We start from the raw sequence: 24562 nt of genomic DNA, 5'->3' as shown, positions 1-24562 counted from the left end.
TGTTACATACCATGGTTACAAGTATCGCTAGAATTCAAAGTGTAAGATAATGCCTTAGCCACAAACACTCAACAAACTTTGCCTAGAAGAATGCAGAAGCCAAAACATAGCTCTGATAATTAACAAGAGAATGCATCTGTAAGATAATGTAATTTTAAATCCCACAATTAATTCGTCTTGAATTATTTACTTACATATAATTATATAAATACCTCTACGACAATACAACATAGCTTCAATATATAATTTTTTCTCAACAATAATATAACTGTATACTAGAAAGAAGAACAACATTAAGACATAACATAAGCTTCCTAATCATTCATGAATAACAACATAATACTTTACAAATATACTTATATGCACATCATTCTTTAATTTACAATATAATTTTCCTAAACTAATTTAGGAGAAAAGTTTAACTATCAAACAAGTATATTTTTGTACATCAAAATAGGTGGCAATAGTTGGTTAATTAATTTACAATTTTACAATGATTAAAGGGGAAAAAACCTACAATAATGGAGAAAGCAAAGATGAAACTAAATTTGCTCACTCCTACTTATAAGATCTAAGAGAGCATTTGCTTTCCTCTGTGCTCTATTTGTTCCACTCCCTTTGATCTGAATCAAATGCTCATAAACTCCATACTGAAGTGCTGCAAGTATATAAGAGTAGTTATTTGTACACAACTCCAGGAGCACAGAAGCAGCACACTCCTTGTTCTTGGGGGTCCCATCCTTAATGAACTCAACAAGTGTCTCGATAAATGACAGCTGTCCAATCTCCTGTCTCCCCTCAGAAATCGAGGAGAGCAGTAACAGAATGGACAGAGCCTCGTCAATCATGTTCGTTTTTGTGTCCTTAAGCAACTGAAGCAAAGGTGCGACAATACCAGCACTAATCGCCCGGCTTTTATTTGCATGGTTAAGGGACAAATTAAAGAGTGCTGTAATAGCATCTTTTTTCCCTCTAACTGTTCCATTCCTCAAAAGTTTCACCAATGGTGGAATCCCATTTGACAATCCCACAAGTTCTTTGTTCTCATCAAGCATTGAGAGACTAAACAAACATGCTGCTGAATTCTCCTTAGCAACAATGCTACCATTCTCCAAAACTTCTATGATTGCTGGAATAGCACCTTCTTTTGATATTAGCCTCTTGTTCTTCTCATCAATTGAAAGATTCAACAATGCTGTCACAGCATGTTCTTGAATCTTTGAATCCGGATAAGATAAGATTTGTATCAATGGTGGTATTCCTCCATGCTCAGCAACCAAGATCCGATTCTCGGGGCTTTCTTTCGACAGCATTCGAATCTTCTCGACGGCTCTTCTCTGTTCTTCTAAATGAATTGATGATAGGCTTTCAACCAAAGGTGGGATTTCTTGTATGTTGATAATTGGACCATTGTTTTGGCTTGAAGATTTGAACTTCTTTGGTAGTTTGAAGTGGTTTTTTTCACACCATTCTTCAATTATGCTCTTTAAGGCACAATTTGGTGCTAATTGCAAGTGATCAAGGGTTTGCCTTGTCTTTGGGCAGGTATTATGTTTGGATTCAAACCATTTCACTATGCTTTCCCTTTCATATGTCTTTGGTGGAGAAACATATAGATAAGAAAAACACAAACAAAGAAGAAAAGGTAGTAAAAGTTTTGTTAGCATCATATATGTGTAGAAAAGGCATCAAATTTCATTGTTTCAACTAGTACTTAATACAATTAACATCCATATTATGTTTTGTACTTAATTGTCAAATGGAATTCAACAAAAGAATATGAACTTACAGCAACCAAAAGAATGTAGTTTTTACTCTGAATCTTCATCTAGGGGTTACCTAATCAATGTCTAAGATTAAAAGTTGCAGATTTATATTAAGAAGTTAATTAAATAACCTTAAGTATGTAACCCATTAAATAAAATGAAAATCTTAACAATCTTCCCTTTCTAATACTTTATTGTTATGGGTCATTGTTATCTCCCATTTTACCCATTTTTAATACAAGTACTCAACATAATATGAATTCATAATTTGATGTATACATTATTTTTTTTCTTTTTCTATTCTAAAGTTTAAGGCTACTTGACCTAAAGAAGAGAACTAAGTTCCACATATCCAAATATATTTTGTTTTACTTTCTTCTTTCTTCCTTTGTTTTAAACTTTAAATTTTTATGATTTTAACTTTATAAGAGAAAAATTAATAATATGCTAAAATTAAGAATTCATACAACACTTTTTCTTATTAAATTAGAGAAAGATTAAATAATTTAATTATAAAAATAATTCTAACTAAAAGCAAGTACTTTCTTTTATTATTACCTGTCCACTTGCAATAATAACAGGATCTGTCATGATTTCAAGGGTTATAGGACAAAGAAACTCATGAGGAATAACCAAAGATATGCTCTTCACAAGCACCCTAGGCAGGACAGGATCATCAAGAACACTTGTTTCTTCCATGCCTGCAATTCTCTTTAACTTGTTAAGGAGGCCAATTATTTTCTTGGTGCTATCTACTTGTTGCCCTTTTCTTTCATCAGCCAGTTGCTTGATCGCCAAGGTTTCTATCTTAAGATCCTCAACCCTTTGAAGCTCTAATTTCTTTGCTAGCCTCTCAATGATGGCACTGTCGGCGCTCCGTTGCTCATCGCCGGATAACACCACCATCATATCCATTGCAAGCTCCATGTCCTGCGTATCCGTCCTCCTCCTCGCCCGCTTCAGCTGAGTGTGCATCAGCTCAATCTGCATAATAGAACTCCCAGTTATTTTTCTATGCAAATCATGGTGGTTGTTCATAAAATGTTCATTAATTATTTTCAGAAACACTTGATTATTCACTATGAAAATATTATATAAAGATGATAGTTAAGAATTATCAGATAATTTGATATATATTTATTTTATTAAACTGTTTGACATAATACGTGTATACATCTCAACTATTATGTTCAGACATTTTCATGTAAGTAATCATCCGACAAATTAATTAAATTTGGAGATGAGAAAAATGAAAACAGACCTACCTGTTCTCTGACTTCATCTGAGATTCCTAATTCCTCACAAGGCACATCTTCAAATGCTTGACTCAATTTCTCATAAACACCTTGAAATTTTATCATATATGCCTCCGTCTCCATTGCCTTAAACACAAATTAAACCAAATTATAAATAAACAATCAAATATACATTATCCAATTTATATTTGAACATTTCGTATTTATTTTTTTATTTTATATTTTTTAATGTTGTCATAAGAGAAGGTCCTTACAAGGAGAATTTTGCTTCCTTGGCTACATAACCTCAAGAGTTCCTTGGCAAACAAGAGTGCATCCCTAAGTTTCTTCAACCAAACGATGCCGTTTTCGTGGAAGGGCTCCGGAATATCCCGTAGCTCTTCTACGATAGGCAACATGAGTTTGAACCGCCGCACCAAATTGTGGCATTCTTTTCTCTGTGTCTTTCTATACTGTCCGAATTGCGCAACCGATTCAATGACGCGTTGGATTTCCTCCACCGCTTCGTGTCCCTCTCCTTCTTCTTCCTCTTCCTCTAATGCGTGTGCATTTGCCATGGATAACGTTTCTCGTGGTTCCTCCCTATTTGTCTCTCTATAGTTTTGGCTATAGCAACGCCATGCGCGTCGCTACGTATAGATTCTATTATGAAAATAGTAGATATTGTTGAGAACAGAGGAAAAAACAGATTGACATCAAACTCATCTTATCGCCCGGGGGGAAAAAAAAACGAAATCATGTAAAATGGGTTGCTATATACTGACATTTATTAATTTTGTTATTTTGGTTTCGAGTTTTACTGTTTTAGTGATAAACAAATATCCATACCATTATTTTTCCGCTATACATGATATTCAAGTGTCTGCATTAAAGAAATAAGAATAACAAGTTGTCTATATATAAAAGAAATAAGAATAAAATTTAATAAAATGAAAATTTTTAACCAATAATATTTATGAAAAAAAAAACTAAATACATTTAATCATACGTATAGATATATATATAGAATGTATTTAGATTAAAAAATACATATTAAAAAATATATTTAATAATACATGTAAATATACTTAAATATATGAAACTAAATTTAATACCTGAATTTTTTTATATATATAATATTTTAATGCCTAACTACTATATACATATTTAATTATGTGATTACAAAACATTATATAATAACAAGAAAGAAAAGAATAGTTTAAGTGAACTGAATTAGTTTTGTAAACTTTTTCAGTTATTCCTGCCATGAAATTTTAAAGGATCAGAAAAATCAAGTGAGAAAACTAAAAATTAAAAAAATACTATATCTAATTTAAAATTTTGAAGTGTTTAATTTAATAGATTTTTTATTTTATAAAATTTTAATTTTTTTTATTTTATTAAATGTGAGACTAATTTTATATAATTTTTATATTTACATTATTAACATTAATTGCATTTAAAATAGCATACTATATTAGAGACAGCGTCCAGGCATTATTTATTTCATGCGCGCTTACTAATCATACAACATCATATTTTTCTTCATATAAATCTTAATCATCATTTATTTTTTAGCATTTAATTATTCTAAAATTTTACTACATTTAAATGAATTATAAGTCAGTATATTTAAGTATGAATTACATCTAAATACATTACTTTATGAATATAAAAATAATAGATAAAATAATTTTGAAAATAACTAGTCGAAGATCAAATAAAAATAAATCGCTTTTAAATATTCCCACTAAGGTTAACAATTTATTTTAGTAATAGTGACTTTTTGGTCAAATTACCAATTCTGCATTTTATAGTGTTACATAAGCTAAAGTCTAATAGCAAAATATAGTTAATTAATTGTAATTGTAACTGTATTAGTTAGGTAATTAAAATTAATTGTAATTATAAGAGTTAGCTGACTAGTTGTTAATTTGCTTGTGAAAACTTGTCAAGAAAATAAAGTTTATAAAGACTAAGAACACATTATTTTAAAAGTTCTGGTCACATTTTTTAGGTTCGTGAAGTTTTTTTTTTACTGCACTCTCTCTAAATTCACCTCATTTTACATGGTGTGGTGAACGTAAAAGAGAAAACAATAAAGTAAAGGATCGAAAAACTTTAAAAAAATCTGGATCTAGATCTTTTTTTCATTTACTTGTAATTTTTTTGATCGATTTCTCTAGTGTTCTTGATCACAAATTCTCAGAATTAGATCGTCATTATTCCTATCGTTCTTCTCTCTTCATTCCTTTATTCTCTTCCATCGAGACTCACACCATAGAGTCTGATGAGAGCTGCATTATCTGGTTTGTAAGATCAGAACAAGGTAACAGTATTCTGATTAGTGAATTTCATGAAGAAAATTTGAAGAATAATTTTTTGAATCAGAGACGAAAATGGTGTCAGAGACTCCACCAGTGTCATCCACAATCGACATTCAACAATTAGTGAGTTTGATCAACCAACTCAACCTCATGCAACCAAATCAAAATTAGTCCAATCCAAATTTTGATCTAGGAAACAATCCATACTTTTTACATCTAGGCGCGACATAAACTTCAATTGTGTTAGGACCAAACAACTATCAAAGGTGGGAAAGAATTATGTGGAGAGCATTAAAGTTCAGGAACACAATTGGATTCATTGATGGTTCAATTCTAAAGCCGTCAAGGGAAGACTGATGTCTGAAGCTTGGAAAAGGTGCAACACATACATCGTGTATTTGATCTTTTACTCCTTAAATTTTGAAATTGCACAAAGTGTCTTGTGGATTAACTTAGTCAAAAATCTGTGGAAAGAGTTGAAAGACAGATACTACTAAAAAGATGTATACAGAATAGCTGAATTAGAAGAAGATGCATTTGCAAGTAGACAAGGTGACTTAACAGTGACATCCTACTACACCAAATTGAAGACAATTTGGGAAGAATTGGATAACTATTGTCTAATACTAACATGTTCAAGATGTGTTGATGAGTGTAGCTGTGAAGTGAGTTGTGAGCATCATGAGAGGCTATAGTGAAGAATCAAGAGTGGTTAGATTCTTGAGAGGATTGAGTGATCAATACTCAACAGTGCGATCATAAATCATGTTGATGAAGTCTTTGCCAAGAATAGATTATGTTTTCTCTTTCTTGCTGCAACAAGAGAGGTAGCTGAATGTGAATGAGCTAGTTGATAATAGTTTCTTCATTATGAGTTAAAAAATTGACAATGGAGCTTCAAGAATTGAGGCTGGCAATGCAAGAAGTAGAGGCAGAGGAAAGAGGGGAAAAGGTAATCATAGTAACAATGGAAAGAGTAACAGAAGCCAGAAGCAGTGTACATACTGTGGCAAGAGTGTGACCACTTGGTAGATGTCTGCTATAGAAAATATGGATTCCCTCCTCATCTCAAGACAAACTAGACCTCAACTTTCAATCTAGTTGCTAAAGAGAGTGAAGATGAAATAGCAACAACATCCAGAAGGAAGTGGATGGTAAGTCTAAGTTTAATCTCACTGTAGACTATAAGGAAGCATTGCTTGCACTCCTTAGCCAACAAGACACACAGCCAAGGCATGGCGTCAACCGATTTAGCACCACCATTCTCCCATCAAACCCAGGTATATCTTACATAATGTCCTTGCCAACCTTTACTCCAAAGTTTTAGGTTATTGACTCAAGTGCAACTAATCATGTTGTATTTTCTCACAAATTATTTTATAAACTTTACCACATTAAACCAGTACTAATCAACATGTCTGATGTCACAAACACCATATCATCAGTAGCAGGAACAATTAGATTTTCTAACAATTTGTACCTCTCACATGTGTTCTTCATCCCCAGTTTTAAATTCAACCTGATATCTGTGTCAAAGTTGACAGTAGATTCACATTATCAAATGATTTTTAATGAAAATTACTATGAAATTCAAGAAAAGAACATATTAAAGATTGTTGATGTAGTTGAACAAAGGAGGAATTTATATGCTTTTGAGTCATTAGAACATGCTCCAGCAACACTGCACACAGCATTCACACATACACACATTATTCAAACTCACAGAGATCATTCTACACTCTAGCATTTAGATTAGGACATTTACTTATGCACATATTGAATGTAATAAGAAGGAATTATGCTGATCTAAAGATTTTTAGTTGTAATAAGCCATGTGACTTATGTCACTATGTAAAACAGAAAAGAATTCCTTTTGTATCAAGCACTACAAATAGCACAAATAAATTTGATATTGTTTATATATAGATTATAGGGTCCTATCAATGTTGCATCCATATCTGGTTTTTGGTATTTTTTAACCATAGTTGATGATTACACTAGATTTATTTGAGTATATTTTATGAAAAATAAGAGTAAGGCTACTGAACTTGTTAGGAATTTTGTGAATTTAACTGAAAATCAATTTAAAACAAGGGTTAAAAAGGTCAGAAGTGATAATGAACCTGAATAATTGCCAACTTTTTATGCATCAAAAGCAATTATTCATCAAACAACATGTGTTGAGACTCCTCAACAAAATGACATTGTTGAAAGGAAACATCAACACATACTAAAAATTATTAAGGCATTGATGTTTCACTCCAACATGCCTAAGAGATTTTGGAACTATGCAGTTGCATATTCAGTGCATATTATTAACATAATTCCTAACAAATTGTTGCAAGATGCCTCGCCCTATAAATGCTTGAAAGAAAAATTACCTGATATCAGCTACTTAAAGGAGTTTGGTTGCTTAGTGTATGCTTCTACTTTAGTGAATTACAGAACCAAATTGGATAAATGAGCTAGAAAATGTGTGCATTTAGGTGTTAAAGAGTGCAAAGGAGTATATCTTGTATTATTTGAGTAATAGCGACATCTTCTTATCTAAAAATGTATTTTTTTTTTTATGAAAATGTTCTACCATTTGTATTACAAGATTCTATGCATAATGCCAAATTAAACACTGCCACAGACATCACTCAACCATCTCATATGCATAAACTCATTATATTTGATGATCCTTTCTACACTACTAGTAATATACCCGATGAATCATCATTCACCTAATCAAATTTTAACACCAATATTGCACCTACACTGCATGATATACCCAATAAACATGCATCTGCATCATCACCTGCATCATGTCACAACAACAATAATGCACACACATCACAACCTTATATTAAAAGATATTAGAAGATCATTAAGGGAAAAGAGGAAACCTGCATACTTAGAGGACTTTCAATGCATGACTATCTCATATGAGTTGCACAACAATGACTTGAATTTTTCACATAACTTCTTTGAATCAAACTTTACTGATACAATTGATAATTTTCAACAATTGACACAATATTATTTTGAAAATTCAACCATTTTGTTTTTTAAGTCCTAAATACCCAGTCAACTCCCTACCATTCATTTGTCTGAGTCGTCTATCACTCTCACATTACAGCCTAAACACATAGAACCTAGATCTTATGCTGAGGCTATCAATAACAAGAATTGGCAGGATGCAATTAATATGGGGCTGGCTGCCTTACAGAAAAATCAAACTTGGTCACTTACCACACTGCCCAATGGAAAGAGATCGGTGGATGTAAATGGGTGTTCGAACTCAAATTGAATCCTGATGGGAGTATAGATAGACGCAAAGCCAAACTAGTTGCTCAAGAATTCACTCAAACTGCTGGAGTGGATTATTTTAAAACCTTCGGCCCAGTTGTCAAGATGAGCACTCTTCTAATCTTACTATCCGTTGTCACTGCACAAGGGTGGTTGGTACATCAACTAGATGTCAACATGGCATTCTTGCATGGAGATCTCTATGAAGAAGTCTACATGAGGCCGCCACCAGATTAACTCTTCCCACACCTAATTTGGTTTGCAAACTCAACAGATCACAATATGACTTGAAACAAGTCAGTAGACAGTGAAACACCAAATTGTCTTCGGTCCTTATTAAGGCTGAGTATCAACAATCATGAAATGACTATAATTTGTTCACTAAACAGAAAGGAGCTGGGTTCATAGTGATTCTAGTTTATGTCGATGATCTAATTTTGGCAGGGAATGATTTGGATGAAATTAGTGCTATCAAGTAGCGTTTGCATCACCTATTCCAAATCAAGGATATTGGTGAATTGTGTTTTTTTTTTTGGGTTGGAAGTAGCTCGAAGTAAGAGGGGGATAACGGTTTGCCAACGAAAATATTGTCTCTATCTAGTGATAGATTATGGTCTGTTAAATGCCAAAAAAGTATCAACTACCATGGACTACATTGTAAAATTGTCAAAGGACACAGGAACTATATTGCAGTCAAACTCAGAATATCGGAAATTGATAAAAAGGTTATTCTATTTGACTAACACTAGGCCAGAAATCGGATATACTGTAAAAAAAATTAAGTCAATACATAAATTGTCCAAGTAACGCACACTAGGTAGTTAGAACTAATTTTATATATATATATATATATATATATATATATATATGGAGCCTGTGACTTGTTTATGAGGATTTGTCTAGAAAACAAAGTTTTTAGAGACTAAGAGCACATTATTTTAAATGATCTGGTCACATTCTTCAGGTTCGTGAAGTTTTCTGCTACTGTACTCTCTTTGAACTCACATCTTTTTACATATAACGATGATTTAACCGTTAATGACTTATTGGTCATGAAAATAAAGTTATCTATAATGTGCCCGTTTATAGTGTGAAGAAGTCAAAATCAATTTAAATTTATATTTTAGAATAATCATAGAACCAAATTACTAATGTCTAGTCGCACATGCCATATATATTGTGATATGAATGAAATGTTTGACTAATACTCATAGTCAATATTATACAATTTGTATTATCTTTTTTTTTTGGATAGGGATCCGGGCCAACAATCCAGCCCGGAACCAGAACAGGACAACCCAAACTAGAACCAAATCCAAACAACAAAATCATATCCCAACCCGGTCCTCTTCCTTTTGTATTATACAATTTGTATTATCTAACTAGTATATTAGTTGTAAAAAAAAAAAATAATTATAGAAGAATTAAGAATTGCATGGTTAATAGTATCTTATTACTTCCAAAAAATATTATAAATAAGTGGGTTGGTTTTGGGTGTAACTAGGACTTGATTTTAAATAAAATATCATAAATTATCATTTTATATTTAGTTAGAAATTTAATTATGATAAAATAATTATTTAATTTTATAAATTTGTTATGCCATATTTTTTAATAAAATATTTGATATTTCTTTTGTATTAAACTATTAATTATATAAATTTTGCGCTTCTGCTGATACGCTCCATATTCTAACGTACAGTAATTATGAAAGTTGCTAATTTCCATTGGCATTCAATCAGATATTTAAATAAGGCAAAAAATCAAAGCTGTGTTATGAACTAATGAAAGTACACTCAATCAAGAAGCATCATATAGCGGTTGGTTAATTAAAAAGATTATGCATTAAATGGTAATTAAATAACATTTGCTTGTATAAGAATCCTTGGAGGCTGCAGTAGTGTATAATCTTATATAGTATTAATTGAGTTAGTGGCACTTTTCTTGCTTCACGAATTGGCTCACGTATTTAATGGAGAGCTGAACCTGAAAATAAATAAAAACACTTACTAGTAGACAGCAGTAGAGTAATTGACAATAACTCCTTTGTTGGCTTTATAGTTTGGAATCATGTATAAACTAGTCAATGAAGAAGATGTGTGTAAATTAAATAAAACTGCAGATTCATGCATGCAGAATACAAAAAAAAAGGGTAAAAATGTCCGAAATTAATGATGACTAAAAGTTACGTTATTATTGTCATTTGTTTTTGTATCCGAGTAGCAGGTATATAGATCAGAAGAGTATCAGGAAGTACCAAATTTTGTTATTTGTAATAATCGATTAGTTATTATTGGTATTTTTAATCGTGTGAAATTTAATCTAATAATATAAAATTATTCACTTTTCTTTTGATGCTTAAATATTTGTCAAATTTTAATAAAAGTGCTTGTTCCTTATATTTTCTCTTTGATAATTTCTAACATTAATTCTACTTTTAATTTTATTTTAAATTTTAAAAAATAATACATAAATATTTATGAAATTATTTGTCATAAATAATAATTTAAAATTAAAAATAAAATTTATCTTTTTAATATTTAGTTTAATTCAATTAAAATTTTATATTATTTTAAATTATTTTATTAATATAATTATACTAATGACAAAAATTTATTAGTTTTTCTATACTAAAATGATATGGTATCTCTAAAATAATATCAATTTCATTTCATCAATCAACTTAAATACATATTTTAAGTCTAAATCAATTTACTTCTTAAAAATATAAAAAATGATACTCTAAAAATATTTATCATCTATATGCTCTTTTTTATATACTTTTTTATTTTTATTATTAAATATAATTGATAAAAAGTGATATGAGATTAAAAAAATGATCTTTTATATCATAAAAAAAAAGTATAAAAAAGAAATGATGCAGATGTTATTTCTGGTATTTAATAGACGTATTAATTATTTTCTTTAGCCAAAAATGGATTTAATTTCCCTAACTACTTTAATTTATTTCATGTATCATATTATATATACTCTTTAGATCTAAATAGTTATAACTTATAAAAATATATATATAAATTTATAATTTAACACTTTGAGATTATAAAACAATGAAAAAAGAAATATTTTATTAACACTCTCTTTCTAAAATTGTTCATCTATATATATAAAAGTGTCATTACACATCTAATATTTTTAATAAAATGTATATGAATAAACCGAGATTAAAAGATAAAAGATTAATTATAATGATATTCTTTATTTATTTTCTTTATAATTTATTTAACCAAATACCCTTAAAGCTATGATTTATTTTGTAGTTGATGAGGTTTTAGGGATGGTGGTGTTTATCCATATGCAGATGCCACCTTGCACCAAATTAAACGAATCTTGCCACACCGCTTGATAGAGATAACCTAGACAGAATCATTACAAACTCTATATTCATGCTTATACCCAAATAAATTTTAAAATAAAACTGTTGCTCCTATTGTCAATGTTTTAGTAGCCAGAAGAACAGAAGACTTTACTAGCTAAATTTTAAGAAAAAGGTATTAAAATAACACGAAAATATATTGGCGCAAGCTTTAAGAAAAATATTTTCTAATAATAGTTAAAATTGAGTTGTGTTTGGGTCGTTTATTGAAAATTTCGTTTTTTAAAAAGTTAAATTTATTCCGCTCTTATCAGATGATAAATTGAACGCCTTATAATCATTATGATGAATTAAATCCATGATATATTATATTAAACAAAGAAAATCTAATTAAATTAAATCTAGATTTCAGTCGACAATCACAACAAATAGGCAAAAATAGTCCCTTTTTTTTTTTCCTTCTTCTTCTTCATCTTATTATTTATAAAATTTAGAAAAAAAAAAACCTTAATTTCAACATTTAGAATAGTGGTAAACAATATAATTAAATCTTCTAGAAGTTGGACTCCATCTTTAAGAATTATGACTTTAACTACTTTTGAGTTTTGAGTAAAGAATTAGTCCATAACTCAACCGAGTCCGAAATACTTATTCACAAATATGAAAACATAACAGAAAAAGAAAGTGTACTCCAAACTCCAAAAGTAAGGCATGGATACACGAGTTTATCTTACTTTTGATGGTAAATTTTGACGACACACAACATATCCCTCAATATAATAAATGTGAGTAATAAGTTAATTTTGGCCTCATAACTAAAATTAATTATATAGACAAAAAAAGGCTAATTTTAAACATAAATAATGTTGAATAATTGAACTCGGTCTCTCCCATATATGTCAGCGAGTCATATGTTGAATAATTAGTCTAGTTTCACTAACTCAGTCATGCTCTATTTCCATTTTTTTTTATTCAAAATAAATACTTAAGAACGAACATTTTCGGTATATAAAAAAATTATTAATAATAAATTAAATTGTGAATTGTGATTTGTGAACTCCCCTTTATTTATTAAATCTTCCTCTCAGATTGTTCATACCCTTCTCTCTCTCACTCTGTTATTGCCACCTCTGATTTCCCCTTCTTCTTCTTCTTAATTCTTTCACAGAAATCCAACAACACCACCATGAAAATAAGTCCAAAAGATTCAACATCAGAAATATTCCTTCAAACATCGTCATGGACCATCACAAAGCTAATGGCTTTCTTCTTCCTCATAATCTCCATCTCCTCCCTCACAATCCTAACCCATTCATCATACAATAATCAATGTTCTCATCACCCCACATCAATGACGATTCAAATATCCGACCCACCATCATCAGCACCACCACCATTACTACTATCTCTTCAACAAATCACCATCCCAACAAAACAACACCACCACCATCAACCCATTGTTCTTGATGATCACAAAAGTAGAACCAACTTATCCCACATAGTGTTTGGCATAGGAGCCACATCAAATTTCTGGAACCATAGGAAACAGTACATTAAACTATGGTGGAGGCCTAATGTGACTAGGGGTAATGTGTGGCTTGACCAAAAGGTTCAAATTGAACATGGTGAAGAATCATTGCTTCCAACATTGAGGGTTTCTAGTGACACTTCCAAGTTCAAATACAACCACCCCAATGGACACAGGTCATCTCACAAAATTTAATTTCTCCATTCAATCAACTTCAACTATATATCATATGTCTTACTCTATCTCCGATAAAGTTTTTTTTTTCCCTAATATTTGTGAATTTTTAAAAATATTTTTAATATTTAATATTGTTTGATTTTATCTCTAACATTTTTGATTTGCAACAGAATTACTCTTAAATATTAACTTTATCTAAAACGTCAAACATAAAATTAAAAATGTCCAATGATGATTTTGACATAAATAAAAAATATTATAAATAAAATTGAATAAAATTAAACATTATGAATAATTTTAAAAAAAATAAATATTAATAAAAAATATTTTATTTTTTATATAATATAAAAAATATTTTAGGCATTTTAGTATTTTAGTCTTAATTTTAAGAATTTAGCTAATATGTATTCTTTTAGAACACATGATAAATTTATTAATAGTGAAAAGTTTTAATAAAAATAAAACAATATATTAAAAATTTAAATTTTTTATATTTTTAATAAAAAATTTTAATTAATAATATTAATATGAATCCTTAAAACATAAAATAGATAAACTCTAATTTCAATCGTTTATAATTGAGATTAATGATTACAATTATTAAAATACTTGAAACACCGAGACATTTGAAATGCGTGTCCTGTTTTTCTTGCTTACCAATTACACTCAATTCTAGACCGATGACATGATGAATTTGAATTAGTACATGAATAGTTCAGTAAATTAATTTTGTTCACGTATTGGCTAATAATTAATGAATAAGAAAAATGATTAATTATAAACATAATTTTGTTAATGTACCTATAAATGATATGAATAATATAGGTCAGGGATTCGTTTATCACGGATAGTATCTGAGACAGTGAGGCTAAAGATGAAGAATGTGAGGTGGTTTGTGATGGGGGATGATGACACAGTGTTTGTGACAGAGAATTTGGTTAAGGTGCTACAAAAATATGATCATAATGAATTCTATTACATAGGGTCAAGTTCAGAGAGTCACATGCAGAACATTTATTTCTCATATAACATGGCATTTGGAGGAGGTGGGTTTGCAATTAGTTACTCTTTGGCACTGGCATTGGAGAAGATTCAAGATAGGTGCATTCAGAGGTACCCTTCATTGTTTGGTTCAGATGATAGGATTCAAGCTTGTATGGCTGAGCTTGGTGTTCCACTTACTAAGGAGAATGGATTTCATCAGGTTTGTCATCAACTTAATTAATTAATTAATTAATTAATTACCACTCCCTTGAAATTTTCTATTTAATTAATTAATTTATTTATTAGCTTGGTTGTTTGTTAAAGTGGAGAAATAGTGATTGGATGTTGGTTCATGGAATATGATGTAAATATAGTGAGAATTAAATAAAAAATAATTTTTTTAAATATGATTCATCAGAAAGCAAACTAATTAAATAAATTCTTATGTAAAATTCTTATATAAAATAATGTATCTCTGGTTGTAAATATAAAATAATAAAATAAATATCTAGTGAATGTGTGAATTTTGATTCTAGTAAAAAAATTAGATTTTTTTCAATTAATGTTGTCAAGTGTAGTTTTTTATTATAATAAAAATATGTATATAAGAGAATATATTGCATAATAAAAAATTATAATTATTCATATTAATTGAGAAAAAAAATTAAAAAGATGCATCTTCATCCTAATGCTATATAATTTATATATAGGAAATATAGGAAAAAGGGAAAAGGGACTTAGAGAGGAATAAATTAAATATTTAGAAGAAAAACAAGTTGATTTTGATTTTTGGTAATAATTAGCATTAGTTAAGTGGGATCTTTAGTGCTTGACCTTGGTAACATATGATTAATTGAATTGGGAATGATCACCACCTTTTTAAAAATAAAAAAAGACAAAAGAAAAGGTGGGATCGCATAATTATTGATCCATGAGAAGTATATATCTTAATTAGGTTTATATATTTTATTTAGTAATATTTAAAGACTTGAAAGCATTGTATTTTAGGTTACTTACTTTGAAGCAATATTTTATCCAACATGAATGATCGTTTCTTTAATATATAATGAAAACTAAAAACTTCTTTTTCTATATTTGAAATGTTAGTGTTAGTTAAGTAGTGAAGCTTTGGTTCTTGACTTTATTTGGTCAAATATATGATTGAAGTGGGGATTAAGCACTTTTAAAATAGTACTTATAAGACAAAATAGAAGGTGGTCTGCTCCGTCTCATTGATTTGTTCCTATGAACTATCTTAATTTATCCAAGTGAATTATTTTTTTATTGAAACTAAGTAAGGCCAAAGTTTGTCTAACTAAAAACCTTTCAAAATTTATATTTTGGAGACTTGGAGTAAAGATCTAGTGCCACTATTGGACATTATTTATTTTTGTCACTTTAAAGCGTTCTTGGAAAATGAAAATCCTAAAGTTTGTTACCCTCTTTATTGGCTCTCTCTTATCATTACCAAACCAAGACCATCATTTGATAAATGTCACGACCTACATACATAACATGAAAACATAAAAAGCCAATTCTGAAAAGTTGTTGGCTTCTACACCAACTTGTTTTTTCTTTTTCTTTTGCTTTCCACTTCTGAAGAAAGAAAACAAATTGTTTTCAACATGATGAATGAATGTTTAGGGTTATCTAATAAATCTTGACCAGCTTCCACGTGTGTCACACGTGGCATTTTATTATACTGAGGTGATGTGAGGTGTCTAAGTATTCGTTGAATTAACCCCACTACTCATGTCATCATATTTGTATATTCAAGATAAATATTAAAAATGATAAATGATATCACCTGCTACATTGCTCTATGTTCTACATTTGTAGGTCACTTGATTTGTTTGTTTTATGACATGAATATAGAAGTTGCAACACCTGTTACTAAATTTTGGCACTCTTTATAAGATAGCATGGACCGAATATTGAATATCAAGAATTTAAGTCTGTTAAAGTCAAAATATTCAGCTTGATGAGTTGGCCTACGCAAGTTCATTTCTGACGAGGCCAATGTTCTTGATTTTATGGGGAAAAAAAATACATGCATTCATTTATTTATTTTTAATATATATTTTATATTATATATATTTTAATATTTTTTTTACGTTAATAATTAATTTAATCACTAATTTTTAATATATACGTTATTTCATACCAACACAAGAAATGAATCTCAATTCATTTTCAAAAGTAAAAAAAATCAAGAATAAAATCGGTGTATTTTTTTTTTTGGTCGATAGATTGAACAACCCACACTCACACACACCACACTCACACACACGATATCCCCTTCTTTTGGTCAAGTTTACACTAGATGAAGTTTGAATTTGAGACCTCTTAGTAAGAGAGAGAAATTTGTGCCACTTGAGCTCAAGTTCATTGGCAAATCGGTGTATAATCCAACAATTAGGTTATTAAAATCCTAAGATTAATTAACTAAAAAAAACCAAACAATTTCATGCTTCTTGTTGGTTTTTTTTTTTTTTTGGTAATATCCTTGTTGGTTAATTGAGTTTAGCTACTGAGCTTACATTTATAGGTTTTTTTTTTATGGGATTGGCTTGCATTTACATTTTCTATGTTATTTTTGTGCAGTTCGATTTAAAAGGAAATCTATTTGGGCTCCTAGCAGCCCATCCAGTTACACCACTAATATCTCTTCATCACCTGGACCTAGTGGAGCCCATATTCCCAAACATGACAAGAGTCCAGGCCCTGCAGAGGCTCAAGGGCCCAATGAAACTTGACCCTTATGGCCTTATGCAACAATCCATTTGCTACGACAAAACCCGGGTTTGGACCATATCCGTGTCTTGGGGGTATGCGGTTCAAATATTCCGGGGCATCTTCTTGCCCCGGGATGTAGAGTTGCCGGCGACAACCTTCTCAAATTGGAATCGCAAATCCGATCACAATGCATTTTCATTCAGCACGCGTCCTTCTAATCGTAATGTTTGCCAGAAGCCTTTTGTTTTTTACTTTTCTAATGTCACCTATGATGGCTTCGCTGATGAAACGATAAGCGACTATGTTCGAGTCGATCCGAACCCGGATTGTAGGTGGAAAATTCCGGGTCCTACCCAGGTCAGAAAAATAGAAGTCCACAAGAAACCTGACCCGCATATGTGGGAGAAGGTATGTCACTTCATGACTTTTTTTTTCATGGATGAATTTAGTTTTTTTTTTAATTTATAAAAAAAGAAAACAATGAATTAAAATAGAAAAATATTTTTTTCACAAAATGTTAAAAATCAGACAAAAATATAGACTAAATGCACTCTTAATATTTATCGATCATGCACAGTTGCACATAGTTTTCGAAACAGAAATAATTACATTATAGGATTGTTTTGGTTCCATTTCATTGTACTTTGCAGGCTCCAAGAAGAAACTGTTGCAGGGTTCGACCAAGAAAGGAGGAAGGAACTCTTGTAATTGATGTAAAGGAATGTAGAGAAGATGAAGTTCTTGAATTGTAGATTCGGACATGTGTAAATAGTTATATTCATGTCTCAATCACGTACTCACTTTACTTCATTTCATACCTCATCATGTTCAAATGTTATTTGGAAAATTTGGTAGCATTGTGTTAGCGTGTAGCATAGCACTCCCAAAAAAGAAAAAGGTTGTATACCACAGTAAAGAATATTTAAAAAAATGTAACTTTTATGATTCAAATAAGTGGCTAATTTTTTTTTATACGAAAAAATATTGATATTTTTGTTGGAAATGAAACTATTTGGTATAATTATTCGTAGATGAATTTTGTAGGTGAAAAATTAACACGTTTATACACGAGGGGCATTAATATTTTATCAAACTAAATTTTTTTTATCAAAAAATAATTATATATTATATATATAGATATATATTATATATATATATATATATATATATATATATATATATATATTAGTGCACATTAAAATCAGTCACCAAAATTAATTATTAGTATAAAATATATATTAGAATATAAAATATATATTAAAAATGAGTTAAATAATACATATATTTATTACTTGATTTTTGCAACTAATTTTAGTTTATAAATAGAATTTTTTTTGCAGCTAATTTTAGTTTATAAATAAAATTTTTTATTAAAATTAATCACTAAAAATAGTTACTAATATAAAAAATATATTAAAATATAAAATACATATTAAAATAAACTAAATAACACATCTAATTTTAGTGTACAAATATCGTTTTTATAAATCAGTCAAATTATATAAAAAATTTGTATTCGTATTTTCATTTGTCTAGTGATATTCTTACAATTTTCTTAATTAAGAAATTTTTATTCCACAAACTAATCTTGGCCCCTAAATTTAAATAAAAAAGAGAGAAATAGAAAAAAAAAATTGGTGAATAATTTTGTTAAATAACTAACAAGAATATCAACCAATTCTATCAATTATAATGTAGACGGCAATAGAAAAAAAATCTAATAACATAAAAAAATATCCAACAACTTTACTCAAATTTAATCCTATTTTTACTTTTTACGCTTAATTATTACGTGGTCCTAATAGTTTTGTAAAATTTTTAATTAAGTCATTATACTTTTTTTTTAATTGAATTCTTACATTATTTTTTTTTATTGGGTCCTTACACTTTTTTTTCTGTTATTTGGATTCTTGCACCAAATATTTTTTAGTTGGGTCCATATAAAATTAAACCAATTACTGTCAAGGGAGACCTAATTGAAAAAAAATTGATACAAATACCTAATTAAAAAAATATAAAGACCTAATTAAAAATTTTGTGAAACTATAAAAACTAACAGAATAATTAAACCTACTTTTTATTATTACTCGCATTAAATTAAAAAAAAAAACAAAACCACATCACTCTTTCCTTCCAATACTACTCAAGGACGTTCACACTTCACCCTCCCCTTCCTCTCCCACTCCAGTCACACCATTGCGCCACCTCCAACCAATATTGATCACTCTCCTTTGTAGATTTTAAGAATTTTAAAACTTAAAAAAATAAAATATCTAAAAAATATAAAAAAAAACATCAAAAAATTATGTAAGAAACTTTTAATATTATTTAAAAAATCATTTAAAATTCAAAATAAAAAACATTCAAAACATAAAAAAAAATTTCAAAACATAAAACAAAAAAAATATATCTAACACTAATAAAAAGAAGGTTTAATTACTTTGTTGGTCCCTATAGTTTCGCGAATTTTTCAATTAGGTCTGTATATTTTTTTTTCTTTTTAATTGGATCCCTACACCTATTTTTTTTTTCAATTAGGTCCCTACTGTGACCAAACAGTTAAATTTAACGGAATATTCCGTTCCTAATTTAAAGATTCTATAACTTTCTGTGAAATCCCTAATTCTCTTTCACTCACATTTACCATTTTATCCTCCCACACTTAGCAATTGTTCGTTCTCTCTCTTCTTTCAAACTTAGAGAAGAAACCCGTTCACATTCACTGCAGAAGAACAAAGCAGCGAGTCAGGAGGACCAGACTGGGCCGAGTTGACTCACGAGTGCCTCACCAACATCTTCTCCCGACTCACCATCCAGGACCGATGGCGAGGCACCATGCTTGTCTGCAAGTCATGGCTCCGCGCCTTCAAGGACCCTTCTCTTCACACCATCTTCAACCTCGACCCCCAATTCGACCCTCCCCCCGAGCTTCCCACCTGGTGGGCCCATGATTTCGAGCGTAAGATCGATTCCATGCTTTCTTCCATCGTCTGATGGAGCCATAGATCTCTCACCGAGATCCGCGTTCGTCACTGCTCCGATCGCTCTCTCGCTTTGGTCGCCGAAAGGTGCGAACTTGCCTCTCAATTTGGATTCCCATTTCCTTCAATTGTTTTTTCGTTTGGAGAGTCATGGATAATGGTAACCGTATGCATACTTCTGTTTTCCACCCCCTTTTTCTCTTTCTCGTTATTTTGTATTTGGAGGTTCAAATTTTTGTGCTTTTAATTGTTCTGTGTGGATTTATGATTTGATTGTTGAAAACTTGAAATTGGGCATGCTATAATTTACTATTTTCAATAGTTTCTTATATGGTGGTTTCAAGTTTCTAGTTCAACATGTGAAGCCTTACCTTGGTTCTTGCTGCTTGCCTGCTTTGAATATGATTGAACTGCGTTTCAGTTGCCCAAATCTTGAGGTGTTGTCGATCAGGAGCTGTCCTCATGTTACTGATGACTCTATCTCTAGAATAGCTTTGAGGTGTCCAAAGTTTAGGGAGCTTGATGTCAGCTACTGTTATGAAATATCCCATGTTTTATTGGCATTGGTTGGAAAAAATTGCCCCAATCTTAAGGTTCTCAAGAGGAATCTCATGAATTGGCTTGATCCCTCTCACCACATTGGGATCGTTCCGAATGAGTATCTAAATGCTTGTCCACAAGATGGAGAATCAGAAGCTGTCGCCATTGCGAATTCTATGCCTCATCTAGAGTCTCTGGAGATTAGGTTCTCTAAATTATAAGCTAAAGGCCTTAGTTTGATATGTGAAAGGTGTTCAAACCTTGAGTTCTTAGATTTCTTTAAGCGAGGGTCATAATGGTCAAATTACACATTTTTAACGTTTTTGTAATGTTTTCTGTCAGTAGAGACCTAATTGAAAAAAAATTAGGTACAGAAATTCAATTAAAAGAAAAAAAATATAAAAACCTAATTGAAAAATTTACAAAACTCTAGAAACCAACAGAGTAATTAAACCTAAAAGGAATTATCAAAATAAAAGACAAGAAGAGGAAGAAAAATAGCTCCACGACGATGAAGCTATTAATTTCGTGAAACTGTCAAACTGATGCTAATTATTTATGATTCTATTTTTTAAAAATTCAAAATTCGTTGAGAAACACTGAGTTTAAGTGGATCCGCGCTGGCAGTTGGTAGTGTGCCAGTCACCCAAGCTGTGAACACCGTGTGGCCGTGTGGGCCCATCTCCACTCGCTCTTCGTCCAACAAAAGCACTCTCTTCTTCCTTCATTCTTCTTCACCTTGTCAAGTCTCAACCATGTTCTTCATCCATCGCGCCACCCTGTTATTCTTCTTCTTCCTTCTCTTTTCCTTCTCCACCCTTTCCCTCTCCCATCCCTTTTCCCCTCTTGACAACTACCTCCTCGATTGTGGTTCCACTGCCTCACTCACCACTGCTGCCACTTCTTCCCTCTCCGCCGACCACCGCCTCTTCTCCGGCGACCTCGCCCGAACACCCAACTCTCCCTTCCACTCCCCTTCACTCCGTGCGGCCATTTCACTCCGAAACGACAACCCCTTCCCTGGCCTTTCCCCAATCTACCACACCGCTAGGGTTTTCACTAGTCCGGCTAGCTACACTTTCTCCCTCAAAGACAAAGGACCTCACATCGTTCGTTTCCACTTCCACGCCTTCAAATCACCCCAACTCGATCTGGGTCGAGCTCAATTTCGAGTCTTGGTTGATGACTACGTCATATTGACCAACTTCACCCGTTTGAATTGCACAGGGCAAAACCCTAAGGTTTTGGAATTTCTTGTCCCCGTAGAAGATGAGAAGATCGTGATAGTTTTTGTGCCTAATAGAGACTCTAAATTGGCGTTTGTGAACGCAATTGAGGTGATTTCTGCACCCAACGACCTTGTCCCTGAAACAGCACAGTTTATCGGTAGTTCAGGGAATTTGGTGAATTTTGATGGGTTGAACAAACAAGCCCTTGAAGTTGTGCATAGGGTCAATGTCGGGGGTCCCAAAGTTACACCTTTTAATGATTCATTGTGGAGAACTTGGGTTCCTGATGATGGGTTATTGAGATCAAGCTTTGGGTCTGAAAGGCTTGTTTTTGGTGGGAGGATCAAGTATCATGATGGAGGTGCTAGCCGTGAGGTTGCACCTGATAATGTGTATAATAGTGCTAGGTTGATCAGAAGCGAGAATGATTCTGTTACCAATGTGAACATTACTTGGGCGTTTCCTATTCTTGGAGGGTATAAGTACTTGATTCGGTTGCATTTCTGTGATATTGCTAGCATTTCACTTAATATGCTCTATTTCAATGTTTTTGTCAATGATTATTTGGCTTATGAAGATTTGGATCTGTCTTACATTACAAGATCATTGGCTTCACCGTTTTATGCTGATTTTGTGGTTGATTATGGAGATGGCAATGTAGGTGGGGATTTGAGTGTTGGTATAGGTCCTTCAAAGAATAGCATTCCCCATGCTGTTGATGGTATCTTGAATGGTGTTGAGGTTATGAAGATTAATAACTCTCATGGTAGTTTTGATGGAGAGGATTGTGCTACTATTGTTCTGAAAAGCTGGTCAAAGGGAAATTATTCAGGTTTGTTGCTTACTTTGGCAGCTGCTGTGTGCATTGTTTTGAGCCTATCAATAGTGATAAGAAGGAAGATGATTGAGTCAAGGAAATCTTTATCATGGTCAAGGTTGCCTGTGAATTCATCAGATGGTGATGATCATGTCAAGGTTGGCAATATTTAAAGAAAAGTTTGTGATATTTATTTAGATATCAAGTAAATAAGTTGTGTGTAAATTTATGTGGATACATAGGAGAAGAAACATTGAATTTTAGAGTTTGAAAGTGACCAACATAAACTTGCGGATGAATAATTATGTGGAAGAGAATCCTATTAAGGAGTGTTTGTTTTGTTGTATCAAAGTCTCTACTTGTTTATATCAGCATACCTTATGACTATTTATTTAATATCATTATTAATTTTGTTCTGTATTGTATTCTTGTATCAAAATCACTTTAGATCATAACTTTTAAAACATCATCGGGTAACTTAGCCCCTCAAACCAATAGAAAAATTGACAGAGACCACCTTATGAAGCATTGAAACGATCTATGGCTGAGTTTTATATTCCTTTTATTTCCCCCTTAAAAAATAAAAATGACTGTCATTATCATATTTTTAAATGAGTAATGTTATTTAAGTCTTTTTATTAAATTAAATAATGAGTTTTAGAATAATGCTATCCATAATTGATTTTTGTTGATGTTAAACTAATTTGATTAGATTTGATTAATAAAAATATTTAAATGTGTAGTATTATTCTCTTTAAATTTGCTATGAATGCTATCATCAATGTTTCATTATCTACAAAACATTGAGGTGTGAATTCGTCGTATTTGTAAGACCTCTTTCTAATTTTATTTTAGCGTTTGTAAGAGCCTCTTTCTAATTTTATTTTAGCTTTTGAGACATCTCCATAGATGATTCTGATTGAGGTTCTGATTGAGGTAGGGTCTGATTGAGGTTTTGATTGAGGTAGGGTCTAGCGTGATCATGGATCGGATTCAATATGATCCGCACACTAATAAAATTAAATTACGAATTTCATGTAGATATATGTAGATTTACAAAAATAAATAAATAAATATTTTTTATTTTAATTAATAATTATTATACATGTTATATTATTTTATTTTTATTATTTAAAAAAATTTTAATTATTCTGTTAATTTTTATAATTTTACAAAATTTTTAATTAGGTTTTTATATATTTTTTTAATTAAATTCTTGCACCAATTTATTTTTTTAATTGAGTTAGGCACTTTTTTTTTTATTTGGATATTTGCACCAAATTTTTTTTATTTGGGTTCTTGTACAATTAAATCAATTACTGTTAAGAGGAACTTAATTGAAAAAGAAAATTGATGCAGAGATCTAATTAAAAGGAAAAAAGTATAAGAACTTAATTAAAAATTTTGCGAAACTATAGAGACCAATGGAGTAATTAAACCTTAAAAAAACTATATTTAATAATATGTTAAGAGTAAATATATTTAAAAGAATAGAAAATAGAATTTTATTGATATTTTTTAAATAAAAATAAAATTTTTAAAATATTTTTATGTTTTGTGGATATATCTTGAGAGTCGATCGAATCTAAGTTTAAAAATTGCGGATATTAAATTCGA

General features: G+C 30.7%; 3 protein-coding genes and 1 pseudogene across 3 annotated transcripts; 3 read left to right on the top strand and 1 right to left on the bottom strand.

The window, feature by feature from the left end:
• Positions 1 to 542: 542 nt before the first annotated feature.
• On the bottom strand, positions 543 to 8169 carry LOC130972971 (U-box domain-containing protein 15). The gene is made up of 6 exons (XM_057897327.1): positions 8055 to 8169; positions 6809 to 6854; positions 3277 to 3664; positions 3032 to 3148; positions 2325 to 2750; positions 543 to 1595 (listed from the first exon to the last, which is right to left on the bottom strand). The coding sequence occupies exons 3-6, from the start codon at positions 3577 to 3579 to the stop codon at positions 543 to 545; spliced, it is 1899 nt and encodes a 632-aa protein (XP_057753310.1). The 5' UTR covers positions 3580 to 3664; positions 6809 to 6854; positions 8055 to 8169.
• A 5135-nt stretch (positions 8170 to 13304) lies between these two features.
• Positions 13305 to 18130, top strand: LOC130975686 (uncharacterized). The gene is made up of 4 exons (XM_057900437.1): positions 13305 to 13657; positions 14484 to 14862; positions 17247 to 17786; positions 18029 to 18130. Exons 1-4 carry the CDS (start codon positions 13305 to 13307, stop codon positions 18128 to 18130), a joined length of 1374 nt encoding a protein of 457 aa, XP_057756420.1.
• Positions 18131 to 18210: 80 nt separating this feature from the next.
• Positions 18211 to 21195, top strand: LOC130975685 (F-box protein SKIP1-like; annotated as a pseudogene).
• Positions 21196 to 21641: 446 nt separating this feature from the next.
• Positions 21642 to 23365, top strand: LOC130976043 (probable receptor-like protein kinase At5g24010). Its single transcript, XM_057900782.1, has one exon. It carries the CDS (start codon positions 21655 to 21657, stop codon positions 23116 to 23118), a length of 1464 nt encoding a protein of 487 aa, XP_057756765.1. The 5' UTR covers positions 21642 to 21654; the 3' UTR covers positions 23119 to 23365.
• Positions 23366 to 24562: the final 1197 nt, after the last annotated feature.

This window comes from Arachis stenosperma, chromosome 4, assembly GCF_014773155.1.
Source record: "Arachis stenosperma cultivar V10309 chromosome 4, arast.V10309.gnm1.PFL2, whole genome shotgun sequence".
In the NCBI taxonomy this organism is placed as follows: domain Eukaryota; kingdom Viridiplantae; phylum Streptophyta; class Magnoliopsida; order Fabales; family Fabaceae; genus Arachis; species Arachis stenosperma.
The sequence above is the reverse complement of the archived record's forward strand: the minus strand, read 5'-3'. Positions and strand labels throughout refer to the sequence as shown.

What these genes read in the sequence shown, in the direction of transcription:
- LOC130972971 (XM_057897327.1), bottom strand. Translation starts at nt 3,579, where the DNA reads ATGGCAAATGCACACGCATTAGAGGAAGAGGAAGAAGAAGGAGAGGGA. An exon ending in AAGGAAGCAAAATTCTCCTT is followed by an intron (nt 3,149 to 3,276) that starts GTAAGGACCTTC and finishes TTTGTGTTTAAG; the next exon opens with GCAATGGAGACGGAGGCATA. An exon ending in CAGATGAAGTCAGAGAACAG is followed by an intron (nt 2,751 to 3,031) that starts GTAGGTCTGTTT and finishes TCTATTATGCAG; the next exon opens with ATTGAGCTGATGCACACTCA.
- LOC130975686 (XM_057900437.1), top strand. Translation starts at nt 13,305, where the DNA reads ATGACGATTCAAATATCCGACCCACCATCATCAGCACCACCACCATTA. An exon ending in AGGAGAATGGATTTCATCAG is followed by an intron (nt 14,863 to 17,246) that starts GTTTGTCATCAA and finishes ATTTTTGTGCAG; the next exon opens with TTCGATTTAAAAGGAAATCT. An exon ending in ACCCGCATATGTGGGAGAAG is followed by an intron (nt 17,787 to 18,028) that starts GTATGTCACTTC and finishes TGTACTTTGCAG; the next exon opens with GCTCCAAGAAGAAACTGTTG.
- LOC130976043 (XM_057900782.1), top strand. Translation starts at nt 21,655, where the DNA reads ATGTTCTTCATCCATCGCGCCACCCTGTTATTCTTCTTCTTCCTTCTC.